Genomic DNA, 13,338 nt, shown 5'->3' with positions numbered 1-13,338 from the left:
TACTATACAATAGTGAAAATGAATAAGCCTCAGTTACACGCCTAATCTGCTTAGCATTATATTTGACCCTTACAAATATAAAACAGCAAGTCAAAAGAATATAAACAGTATAATTTTAATGTTTAGGAATGTAAGAGTGATGCAACTAAGAAGAAAAGCAAAGAAATAATTTTCATAAAATTCAAAATAGAAGTTACTTCTGTTGGAAATAGAAGAGGTTGTGACTGGGGAAGGACATATGGGTGTTTATGAAATGTTGGATGTGTATATTTCTTAACCTAAGTGATAATTGTATAAGGTTTTGCTTAATACTTATTTGTTAAGCTGTTCATCTGTGTTTTATACACTTCTTCAGTGAGTACATTTCACAATTAAGAGTTTTTTCAATGAGAAGAAGGCCATAGAGATTAATTACCAGAGGAATCAGGAATAAGTCAACTGTTCAGAACTTTTAAACAAAACTTCTAAAAAAGGAGAAAAGACACTTGACATTTTCTCAATGCAGTGAAAGTTCACGTTCAGCAAAAGTAGGTAAAGTCTAGATACAGTGGAAACTTGGATCCTTAGAGATGAATTTCTTGCCATGTTACCATTTCTGTAAGTACAATAGCAAAACCAATATTTTTAAATTCCTGTTTAGTGTTTAAAATATCAATACTTTCAAGAAAGATTTAGAGTTTAATACAATGAGTAAGAACTTAAAAGTGTAAACAAAACTGGCCATAGGTACTTTTGCCTTTTGAGCAAAGTAGCATCATTTGTGGAAAATAAACTTCCTGTTGCTCACATCCCCTCACCAGGCTGATGAGGGAAGAAGACAGTGTAAAACTGTAAACCTCTGACGATTTTCCTGTGCTGCCATGTCCCTGGATTCCATGGACCACTCTTTTTCAGAGCATAGGCATGAGTCTTTGGGGGAGAGGAGCTGAGCATGATCAAGTGAGGGGAACAGAGTTTGGGGAGGGGAGCCCAAAGGGAGGCCTATGACAGTGGCTCAAAAGACCTTTAGAAGGAAGAAGGGCTGCCCCAAATGCTAACATGCTGTGTGAGGAGTTGGGAAGTGAGAGACCAAAGAAACAAACAGAAACAAAGGTTGATTTCCACAGATAAATTGACGTGAGGTGGAAGAAGAAAACACATAGAGGAAATCGGGGGTCCCTGGGGCACGAACCTCAGAGCCAGAGGTGGCTCCATGGACACAGGTTCTGTGGGGATTGTCAAATCTTTGAGAGGGAATTGGCCTCCTCAAAGCATGTAGGATTGAGGATTCAGCCTTTTTTAAATCTTATTTTTAGTTTATTAATTTTTTTCTAAATAGGATGAGCTCAGCTGACCCCTGGGTTATGTAAATATTACACATTAGCTAAAAGAACAAAGCATGAAGAAGCAGTGCAAGTCCTAAAGTTGATCTGTTTTATATTAATGGAACTAAACAACTTTCTTTTTTTAGACATCTGCTCAGGAAATGCCAATAGCAATGATTTTGCAATGGTTGTTGTTGTGGTAGTGGTAGTGGTAGTTGTGGTGTTTTAGGGAGAGAAGGGTGGTACAGTGGAATAAAAATCTCTGGTGGGTATGATTAGTTGGGGAAAAACAAGTTTTCAGGTTATAATTGTAATTTGCAAAACACCAAATACTATGTATAATGCAAATTACATTTGGTAAAACTCTCAAAATCTTCCTGAAAGATGGAAATATACAATTCATTCAACAAGGCTTTTATTGAGCCTTTGATATATATATTAGTGAACAAGACAGAGGTGACTTTTATACTATACGGGTGAAGAGGGAAAGCTTCCTCCTTCACTCTCTGAAGATTCACTGAAAATGAATTCACAAAAGACAGATTAATAGCAGAAAAAGCCATACAAAATTATTCTAACATGCATAGCATGGGGCAATAGCAAGCGAATGATCACTCAATAACCCAATGGGGTCCAAATGCTTATACACCCTTCTTTACAGAGGAAGAAGAGATGGGAGGTGTAGGAGTAATGAATTTCAGGGGGAATGAATGGATCCAATGATCAGATGACGGATAGCCAATAATTCCCTTTGGGAATTGAATGGGACCTGAGAACAAACAATGGTTTATGACAAAGTTTGCCTGGGCTCTAGGTGTGGTGTTTAATTTTCACTCTCTTCCTCTATGATATGAATTTTAATCTTCTCCGATTAATAACATTTTAGGGAAAGGATTGAAGGTAACTGTTTTCCTCTTTGGAACAATAACCTTATTCCTTATATATTTAAACAAAGCAGCAAATGTACATATGCATAGAATTACAAACTGTAATCACTCCTATGAGGACAATTAATTCTCTATGAAGTGACAGAGAATAAGAAGGGATGGTACAAAGAGGGAGGACACAAAGTGATTCCCAAGGGGATGGCATGTAACGTGAAACTTGAGCAATAAGAAAGAGGCTGGGGATTCAAGTATATTTAGGAGACAATGTGAAAAACACAGATCCATACAGACGCTGTAGACATAGCTTGACTGGGGGACGGTGCTGGCTTGGACCCTTGGAGAAGCAGAAAGAATGACAGGGGTGTGCAGATTCTCGAAACACCTTAGAAATAGAAATCGAAAGACTGGCTAACATGGGTGGTTGAGAGTGGCTGGGAGAGAGAGGGAGGAACCAGGAATCAATGCCAGGTTTCTGGCTTTAGTGCCTGGTTAGATGATGGAACCATCCACTGAGCCAGGAGGACTAAGAGATGAACTATTGGGGGTGGGCAGGAAGGAGGAACAGGAGTCAACAGTCTGCCTGATTCCAGATGCTGCAAGCCATTCAAGTGCAGGTGTCAAGTACAAAAGGAAATGTGTGAGCTTTGAAGGTGAGATCCCATTTGGAGCCCTCTGGAAGCGATGAGCATGACCAGGAGGAATGAAAGGAAGAGTGGCACATTTTCTTAATCCAGTCTATCATTGTTGGACATTTGGGTTGGTTCCAAGTCTTTGCTATTGTGAATAGTGCCGCAATAAACATACGTGTGCATGTGTCTTTATAGCAGCATGATTTATAGTCCTTTGGGTATATACCCAGTAATGGGATGGCTGGGTCAAATGGTATTTCTAGTCCTAGATCCCTGAGGAATCGCCACACTGACTTCCACAATGGTTGAACCAGTTTACAGTCCCACCAGCAGTGTAAAAGTGTTCCTATTTCTCCACATCCTCTCCAGCACCTGTTGTTTCCTGACTTTTTGATGATTGCCATCCTAAACTGGTGTGAGATGGTATCTCATTGTGGTTTTGATTTGCATTTCTCTGATGGCCAGTGATGGTGAGCACATATACACCATGGAATACTATGCAGCCATAAAAAATGATGAGTTCATGTCCTTTGTAGGGACATGGATGAAATTGGAAATCATTATTCTCAGTAAATTATTGCAAGGACAAAAAACCAAACACCGCATGTTCTCACTTATAGGTGGGAATTGAACAATGAGAACACATGGATACAGGAAGGGGAACATCACACTCTGGGGACTGTTGTGGGGTGGGGGGAGGGGGGAGGGATAGCATTAGGAGATATACCTAATGCTAAACGACGAGTTAATGGGTGCAGCACACCAGCATGGCCCATGTATACATATGTAACTAACCTGCACATTGTGCACATGCACCCTAAAACTTAAAGTATAATAATAATAAAATAAAAAGAAAGGAAGAGTGGAAGAAGGTCAAAGACCCGCCCTGAGGGACTTGGCCATTCTCCAGGTGGAATTCAGGTAGAGAATTCACCTTCTGAGGAACACCAATAACAACGTTAGCAGGCGCTACTGTTGGCTTATAGCTCTTAGTGAGGAAACTTCCTTTTATATTTCTCTAGCAGGGACAGTTTGGGCCTATTTAGAAGAAAGTACGTGTGATGGGTGAGTGGTAATAAACATCTATCAACTTTCTAACAATCAGTCCTGGCCCAGCGAAATGCCAATGTCATGAACGTCACAGTGACAACTCTGAACTTTATCACGGTGTCAATAAAGACTTTCAACACCAGTGATACTTTTGACACCATTTAAGATGAAGTCTGGCAGCCTCTGTAGTTAATAAGTGGTATACAAGCAAATGCATTAAATGCTTCCTTAACTCTTTGAAAGGTAAGTTACTAAGTCTTAAGACCCATTCAGCACTTGTAAAAACTAAAAGCAGTCTAAATGCATGACTTGGCAGTTTCCACAGCTTCTAGAGTCCAAGGCAGACTCTCCTAATTAGCAGAAGGAAGCAAACTGTTACCTCATTATCAGTGCTAGCCATTATCCCTGACTAGGGAATGGTCAAACAAATGATCCTCATCACCTCCTGATGGGATTGTCCTGAGTGCACTCTTGGAGCAGTGCACAGCCGGGCTGCCATTCCTGGAGCCTTTCACAGGGCAGAAGGTCTATACTATGGCTGGGGAATGAGATTAGCAGGGCTGGGCTAGGAGCACAGTGAGCTTCCACTTGTCCCCTTCTCTGGAACTCCTGACTGCTCCCGAGGAATGTGGCCCTCACCCAGAGGCAAGAGAGCAGGCTGTGTAAACCCCTTTGTTTTCCTGCCTTCACTCTAGAGCAGTCAAGCCACTAGGGATTATTCAAGCTTGAAGGTCCACACAGTGCAAAGCAAATGTATACTATTATGGCCTGCTTTTTAAGTGAAATCTTGTGCTGCCACACTTGGAACTTGCTATTGATACCAACAGTAACTTGCCTTGTATCTTTGCACTGGGGGTCTGCAAACAATACCCTAAAATACTGACACTTGGCACTTGACCTGGTGAACTGAAGAAGCACCTCCAGGTCTCCCTCTGACCTGCCTTGTCTCTGGTCTCTCTGATCCTTTTTCCTGAAGCACTGAGAGAGACTCTTTCTGGAATTTCGCTATCTGACTAGGGATATTTCTTTCCAAAAGAAATGTAATTAGGATGGGCCCAGTGGCTCATGCCTGTAATCCCAGCACTTTGGGAGGCTGAGGTAGGAGGATTGCTTGAGCCCAGGAGTTTGAGACCAGCCTGGGCAACATAGAGAGACCCTGTCTTTACAAAAAGTCTAAAAATTAGGCATGGTGGTGTGTGCCTGTAGTCCTAGCTACTCAAGAGGCTGAGGTGGGAGGATAGCTTGAGTCCAGGAGTTTGAGGTTTCAGCGAGCTATGATCATGCCACTGCACTCCAGCCTGAGCAACAAAGCAATACCCTATCTATTAAGAAAAGAAAAGAAGAAGATGAAGAAATGTAATTGTCTTAAGATCCCTTGCCTAGGAATCTAGGCAGACAGAGACAACCTGGGGAACTTTACCTGCATAATGAGAAGACGTTTGTTCACAGTGAAGTTCCACCCCTCGCCTTCCCACTACCTCTCATAAGCTCAAGGAACTTCATCCCAAGGCATTGTTCTTTGGACCCATTCATTTTCCCTGAAAGTCATTTACTCCTACACACTCCCACCATCCCCTCATCCCCTATGAAGAAGGATATATAAGCATCTGGACCCCACTGGGTTATTGGCGATTCCCCAGTGCTTATACATGTTAAATAAATTTGTATGCCTTTCCTTCTATTAATCTGTCTCTTGTCAGTTCATTTTCAGTGAACCTTCAGAGGGCAGAGGAGAAATCTCTTTTCATATTTCACTAGCAGGAGCAGTTTTGGCCCAAACTGTATACTTTTAGTTAGAAGGAAGTAGATGTGAAGGGGGAGTGGTAATACACCCTATCAGCTTTCTAGCAATCAGTCCCTTGGTCCCTACAATTGCTTTAATGCCAAGGAATCCGTTAATTGTGCCATAATTAGGTTTAGCCAGCCAAGTAATTCTAGGTCACTTCTATCTTTTCACATTTAGCATGGAAGTGTTTTTCTGGTTGCATCTCCAAATACATTGCTTTAGTGTTTTTACAGTTCTACTACACAGTCTTTGCAAATGGACCACTATTTTCTAATCAAGAAACCAAGGACAATTTGTGTTCCCTTCTTGCAATTTTGGAAGACTTGAGGAGTAATGTTACTAAGGAGGAGGGTGATGCAGATTTTGAAGGTGAGGATGGGAGCCACTTCAGGGCTCAGCACCTGCCCCAACAATGCCTCTTTCCCAGCTGCTTCACCATTGCTGTGCTCCCTACCTGGGCCTCTCAGTCATCCCACTTCCTGTGAGGCCATCCTCATAGGGCTAACAAGAATTATGGACAGAAGTACAGTTATAATCAAGCATTCATCAGGCTGCTTTGACCCACTTTCTTGTTCTGAAAGTCTCATAGCACTAGTAGATACTGACCATTTGCATCCCCGCTGTTCCTATGCATAGAATTTCTGACATGAGAGTCACAAGGCTTTTGTTTGAGATAGATAGGATCTATCCATCATGATCATAAGGCTTTTATTTAAAAATTACTTAAAATGTTTTTCAGATCTGAATTCCAGTGAAATAGCTGATGCCAACCAGTTTGAAGACTCCCATAACGCAGTGGAATCAGCATGAGAATACAGTTTCTTCATCTCCCTGTCCCATGACTTCACCCTGCGCTCTGACCAATCAGTGACCTCCACACTTTGGCCCACTCCAAAACTCTAAAAAATCCTAGCTCCAAACAAACTCCTCAGGGAAATGGATTTAAGGTTTCCTCCTGTCTCTTCATTCAGCAGCCTTATGATTAAACCTCTTTCTCTGTTGCAACCTGGTGTCTCAATGTATTGACTTGCTGTGTGCATTGAGCAACAGAACTATTAAGGTGACATCTGGCTGCTGTATAGATGGATTATTTCATTAGTAGCACTGAGGTGGGTAGGGATTGGGAAGGCTGAAGGGTGCCCAGAAAGAGACACCTTGAATAGGGCAGTGCTATCCTAAAGCCAATGGGGTTCAGAACATATTACCCCAAAGCATGCCAACTTCAGAGCAAAAAGGGCTTTCTGACCTTCCACTGCCCTTCTTTCCTGAAGCAGGTCATAAAACCTAGGAAGAATTTTCTGACCCTCCCCTGAGGCAGGTCATATGGCACCCATGTAAGAGGTGCTCACCCAGAGGAAAGGAGCATTCTCATCTCTGAGGACGTTAGGGACACAGAGAAGAATATGAACAAATAGATATTGCAAAGCGATATGGTTTGGCTGTGTCCCCACCCAAATCTCATCTTGAATTGTAGCTCCCATAATTCCCATGTGTTGTGGGAGGGACCTAGTGGGAGATAATTGAATCATGGGGGCAGTTTCCCCCATACTGTTCTTGTGGTAGTGAATAAGTCTCAGGAGAGCTGATGGTTTTATAAGGGGAAGTCCCTTTCGCTTGATTCTCATTCCCTCTTTGCCTGCCACCACGTAGGCTATGCCTTTCACCTTCTACCATGATTGTGAGGCATCTCTAGCCACATGGAACTGTGAGTCCATTAAATCTTTTTGTTTATAAATTACCGAGTCTCAGGTATGTCTTTATCAGCAGTGTGAAAACAGACTAATACACTAAGTTTCCCCAGTTTATTGCCATTAGACCACGTTAGACCATAGCCCCTCTGTCCTCTTGTATGTCTCCACGACTGTTCACTTTTTGCCAAACCTAGCATGAAAACACACAGGTTTAACTGTTCCTTTGGGTCTTCATTTCCCTACGAAGGCTCCTGTGTCACATGAAACTTATGCTAAATAAACATGTATACTTTTCTGTTATTCTGTCTTTTGTTATAGGGGCCTCAGCCATGAACCTAGATTGGGTAGAGGAAAAGGTATTTTTATCTTCCTCTCCAAAGCAGTGGAGTGAAGACAGGATTTGTCTTCTGAGACCCTTTATCTCTTTGGGTACCCCAGTGTCCCCTGCTGACCCTAACTTTCCCCTAGCAGGAACCCACCCAGACTTGATCTCAAGAACAATGTCTTCATTCAAGCCCTTTTCCTTTCCTACTCTTCTCTCATCTAAACTTGCCTGTCTCTTGTTCTAAAAGCTTAAGGTCTTACAGGAGTCTAGCAAACCAACCTCTTAAATTAGCCATGTGAAAGTATTAATGTCTAGGTGTGTCTAAGACAAAGCTGATTGCATTGCTTCCCATAGTAAAAGACAACTATGTTGATCAAGCTCGACTCTCTGAACAGAGTAGAATGCTGACTTAATATAGAATTTTTGGCAGTGGTGTGCTGGTAAGCCAACTCTTTGTGGGGTGGAAGGGAGAAAGCACTGATTCATAGCACTTGCCAGTATCCATGATGTAAATAATCACACCATGGCCTGACTTCAAGCCACTAATGATTTAACAAAAAACTCCTAAATATTTAACAATTGGCTCTTGCTAATCCCCAGAGACTCGCCCTAGTATGCTACTTGGTTGGGGAGCATGAAGTTCAGGCACTGGTGGACTTTCAGAGCTGCAAGTGGCACACATCATTTGTAGGATCAGTGTCATTTGGTTGAGACTCTGACACTCAGAGGAGCTGGCCCTGGAGTGAGTCCACCCCTGGTTGGCTGGCTTTCAGAAGCATGAGGCTGACACTGATTGGTTAGCTTGCCAAGTTTATTCTGAAATGAGTTGTCATTGATTCACTGCTCAGGCTTGGAACCAGTTCTGAAAGCTACTTGTTATTATGGGCACATAACAATCTGTTTCTCAAGTTTGTAGGAATATTTTTGTTCTCAGATGTTACACTGGATAAAAAATTTTAACTCAGGCCTTCCTTAGAAAAGACTGGACAAGTTGGGTCACTTATTATTCAGCTCGTGACTTCAGTTAGAATAATAGCTTTTGGATGGCCAATGAAGCTAAGTGCAGAAGAATCCCCCACTAACACTAAAACAGATTCATCTTGATGAGATGTGTTTCCTATCTTTTTCTTCTTTTCCCATTTCTACGGACTTCTATGAATCTGAGCCTAACTAGAGGATTTGTGGGTAGGATTTTCAGTTCACTTTACTGGGACAATCTAAGACTTATTTCTTTGAGATAAACTTCAGCAACTCTTCTTTCTTGGACCCAAACTGTAGACAAACAAGGTATTAACAGGACACCAACCTTGGCTGGTTTGCAGAGGGAGACTGTACCCTACATCTAATAAGCATGGTCACACAATGTTCCCTCACCACCCCCACCTCACCCACACACACATATGTCTAACAAGCATGGACACACAATGTTCCCTCACCACCCCACACCCCACCCACACACACACATGTCTAATAAGCATGGACACAAGATGACCTCTCACCACTCCCCACCCCACCCCCACACACACATGTCTAATAAGCGTGGACACACAATGTTCCCTCACCACCCCCACCTCACCCACACACACATATGTCTAACAAGCATGGTCACACAATGTTCCCTCACCACCCCACAACCCACCCACACACACACATGTCTAATAAGCATGGACACAAGATGATCCCTCACCACTCCCCACCCCACCCCCACACACACATGTCTAATAAGCGTGGACACACAATGTTCCCTCACCACCCCCACCCCACCCACACACACACATGTCTAATAAGCATGGTCACACAATGACCCCTCACCACCCCACAACCCACCCACACACACACATGCCGATTCTCTGACCTGTGAACATGCAGTAGGAATTCTTTATGAATCAGAGCTGCAGGAGGTTGGATGGGTACCCATATTTTCCTTAACTCATGCTAGAATGGCCTACAATACTTATTTTACCATTTAATACCTTGTTAATATTAAAAATGGTTTCAATCTGGTATCTATTTGCAGTCAACAACACCATCTCCATGTGTCTTCAGTAAAGGAGTCCGTTCTCTTCTCCAGTTAGCTCCTGCTCAATCCCTTCTGGACCTAGAGTAATATCCCCACGTAGATCATGTCCACCCACCCTGTGACTGAGAGCAGGGACTTGGGGGGGCTGAGAAGCCTGAGTTTAAGCATTGGTTCTCACTGGTCACCTGTGTGACCTTGGCATGCACCACTTATGTAAACAACATAGGAGATGTGGAGTAAATCATTTCATCTTCATGACAATACAACGAGGTAGGCCCTACTAGAATCCCCATACAAGAGATCTGTGGACACCACACTCAGGGCAGACTTTGTCCCAGCTGCTAAGGACGACACTAAGGCTGTCCTGTTCATTCCTCTGTATAAAGATAAGAGAAGGATGAGGATGGCAGGGAACAGAGAATGAAGAGGCAAAGCATTTTGCAAAAGTAAGTGATCAGGCAGAGAGCCAGAGAAAGGCCCTCCAGTTCTCTCTATGTTCCCAGCCTCCAGGCCCAGCCCCAGGACCTGACCCTCAACAGCCTGCCCGAGCTCTCCTTTGTCCTCAAACCTCTTGGGTCTTCAAATCCAGTGGCCTTTCCTTGATGCACACTTTCTGGTCTCTCAGAGAATGTTGGTCCCTGCTGGCTATCTCCTGCCTCCTCCATTCTAGGTCATTCTCCCAGGGGAGAGGCAGCCCAGCAAACAGCTGGCTTGGGTCCTGTCTCTGCAATCACCTTCCTGAGCTTACCCTATTGGGGCCTCAATTTCCTTATCTGTAATATGGGGATTCTAATAGTGCCTACCTCATTGTACTGTCATGAAGATGAAATGATTTACTACACATAATATGTGGCTGTGATTGCATACAGTAAGAGCTATTAATATATAAGGGCTTGTTACTGTTATGATCCCAGAGCCCCCTTTCCCACAGCTCCTCCCCTCCTCTAGTACATTTTTCTTCCACAGTTCCTCTTAACCACATGTGTCCCTCAAGTTCTATCCTCAGCCTTCTCTCTAGCAATGCCCACTTTGTGGATTCATTATTTCTCCAGGTTCCAACTATCTTCCCCATACTGGTGACTCTCCAGTCAGTATCTGTGGCCTGGGCCCCTAACATAGACTGCTGTCTCCCTTTTCTGCTCAGGTGTGTCACTGTCGTCTGAAATCAAACATGTCCTCGATGGAACTCAACATCTTCCCCTTTAAGCTGGATCCTCATTCCCTCACCCACTTACGATGGCTTCCAGTCTCCAACTCTCCCTCTCTCCTCCTTTTCCCAATATCCAATTTACTAGCAAACCCTGTTGCTCTTCCATTAACTTTACTCTGATCCACGCCTTCCACTGCATTCCCACCTGCCCCCACCATCCAGGCCATCCTTACCAGCACAAACCATTACCCAGCTTCACAGCAGATGTTCCCCGGATTAAGGAAAGTGCTTCTCCGCTGGGTAGAATTGACGTTCTGAGTGGAAGAGCTTTCAATGTAGGAGAGCAAGAGGCAGCCCTGCTGAGAGGCTAGACTCCTGTGTGGTACAGTCAGCACTACAGGCTGTTAGCACTGAGAGCCAGCTGGACACCCTGCACCCCGGTCCTGAGACTAGGACACACACTCATGCACACACACTCTCACAAACACACTCATGCACACGCACACACACATATGCATGCACACACAAACCCATGCACGCTCACACACACTCATGCACACACGTGCACACGCACACGCACACACACGCTCGTGCACACACACTCATGCACACACATGCACATTAATGAACACTCACATGCACACACATGCACACACATACACTCTCATGCACACATACATGCACGCATGCACACACGCATGCACGCACACACACATGCACATTAATGAACACTCACATGGACACTCACACACATACACTCTCATGCACACACATATGCATGCACACACACATGCACATTCATAAACACTCACACACTCTCACACACATACACTCACACACACTCACATGTCCAGGTGGCCTCTGTTTGGGGATGGGGGCATCATTAGCCCAGTTGAAGATTACAGAGCCTCTTCCAAATCGAACCCATCCCAGACAAAGCTTCTCAAACACAGATGGCTCAAGCTTCCTCCATGCTCTCTCCCTTCCTACCTGCCTCCTTCATCACCTCTTCTTCTCAAGGTGGCCATAACCTTCCCGCCCTCAATTCTCTACTTCCATTCTTACCCCCTCCCTCCGCCCTCAATTCTCCACTTCCTCTCTTACCCCTGCCCCAGGCCTCCAGGTGCTTCTGCTCCTTTGGCTCCTTGTTGCCTGACAGGCCTCCCAGCACTTGCTATTTGTACCCTATTCATCCTCCCAGCCTGGTTTGTCCTTTCCCTGACTGCACCGTCAAACTCCCAGGCCTGCTCTAAACACCTTAGAATCAGTTCCACCGGGTCTGTCTCTTTGTTACTCTCTCTGATTCTCGTGTATCATCTTGGCAGCTGAACTGGACATTCAGTTTGTTGAGGACAGAGGCCATCCCAGGCTTTCACTTCCAGGGCCTGGCACAGGGAAAGGTAGCAGCCTCCTAGGTGATGCCACTTGGTAGATTTCAAAGTTCCTGATCAAAACCTGGCCTCTTAGTCCCTGCCCACTGCCAGCCTGGGATGAATTCCTGCAGAAAGATTTTAACAACCAGAACAGAATTGGAGCCAGGGAAAACTTCAGCCTCTCAACAGCTTTTTCACTGGGCATCAAAAATAAAAAAGGGTTGGTCCCAGCAGGTGACAAGCTCATCACTGGAGAGAGATGACCTGTCTGTGCCAAGCACTGATTCATTAGCACAATAGAGGTTGATGTTGAAGCTGGCCTGTGTGTGTTTCTTCCTCTCCATAAGCCCTGCCATTGACTCACACTCATCATCAACACAACACGACAGCGAAGCTAAGCAGCATAGCTGGTGTCTTTACCTTCTTCTGCTTGGTGCAGGTCACTGCTGTCTTTTAAGTCTTCATCCACCCAGGGGCGAGCTTCGGCCCTGGTTCTAGGCTCCCCCTTCTTTTTCTCCATGCTTCTGTCAGCATTTTTAAAGATCCACACAACCAAAATGCAGAGAATGGCTACCAAGATGGGAGTCAGGAAATACATGGTCTGGAGTCTGATGTCACAGGTGTGCACACTTCCCACACCGGTTTTTAAACACACAGAGACAGGAGTGGGGAATGCCGGGAGATAGAAGGAATGCAGACACAGTTGTGCCAGGGAAGGAACAAAGTGCTGAACTCTTCAACTCTATGAGGACTTTGCAAAGGAGCAAAGATCACAGTCACATGTGTGGGGTGTTGTGGCTTTGGTTATACACCAGTCCATTAACTTTTTAAAAGTATGTACTCTGTCGATATATTCTTAGACAACAATTGCCAGAATCTGAGTAAGAACTTGCATGTGCTAGATCTAGCTAGATCGCCTGAAGAACTTGTTTTTGTTTTTGTTTTTGTTTTAAATAGATTTCCACACACCAACTCAGATCTGCTGGAAGAAAATGTTCAGGAAAGAGGTTTGGCACCATGCATTTTAAATGGCATGTTTGTGAAAACAGCCCTAGAGTTTTGATTTTTTTTTTATGATACCTGAGCCAATATATGGAGTAAAGAGAATATCATGTTTTGCATC

The 13,338-nt window shown here is 44.1% G+C and overlaps 1 protein-coding gene across 4 annotated transcripts in view; it reads right to left on the bottom strand.

Moving 5' to 3' along the window:
• Positions 1-12,845, bottom strand: part of IYD (iodotyrosine deiodinase) — a 36,976-nt gene extending 24,131 nt beyond the window's left edge. For all 4 annotated transcript variants that reach the window (XM_004044824.5, XM_004044825.4, XM_055390846.2 and 1 more), the window contains exon 1: positions 12,636-12,845. In XM_004044824.5, coding sequence (XP_004044872.2) covers positions 12,636-12,813 — 178 coding nt within the window. In that variant the 5' untranslated portion in view covers positions 12,814-12,845. The remainder of the gene's footprint in view (positions 1-12,635) is intronic.
• Between the last annotated feature and the right edge of the window lie 493 nt (positions 12,846-13,338).

This window comes from Gorilla gorilla, chromosome 5 (genome assembly GCF_029281585.2).
Source record: "Gorilla gorilla gorilla isolate KB3781 chromosome 5, NHGRI_mGorGor1-v2.1_pri, whole genome shotgun sequence".
NCBI classification, from domain to species: domain Eukaryota; kingdom Metazoa; phylum Chordata; class Mammalia; order Primates; family Hominidae; genus Gorilla; species Gorilla gorilla.
Note: the sequence above shows the minus strand (reverse complement) of the source record. Positions and strands in the feature narration are given on the sequence as shown.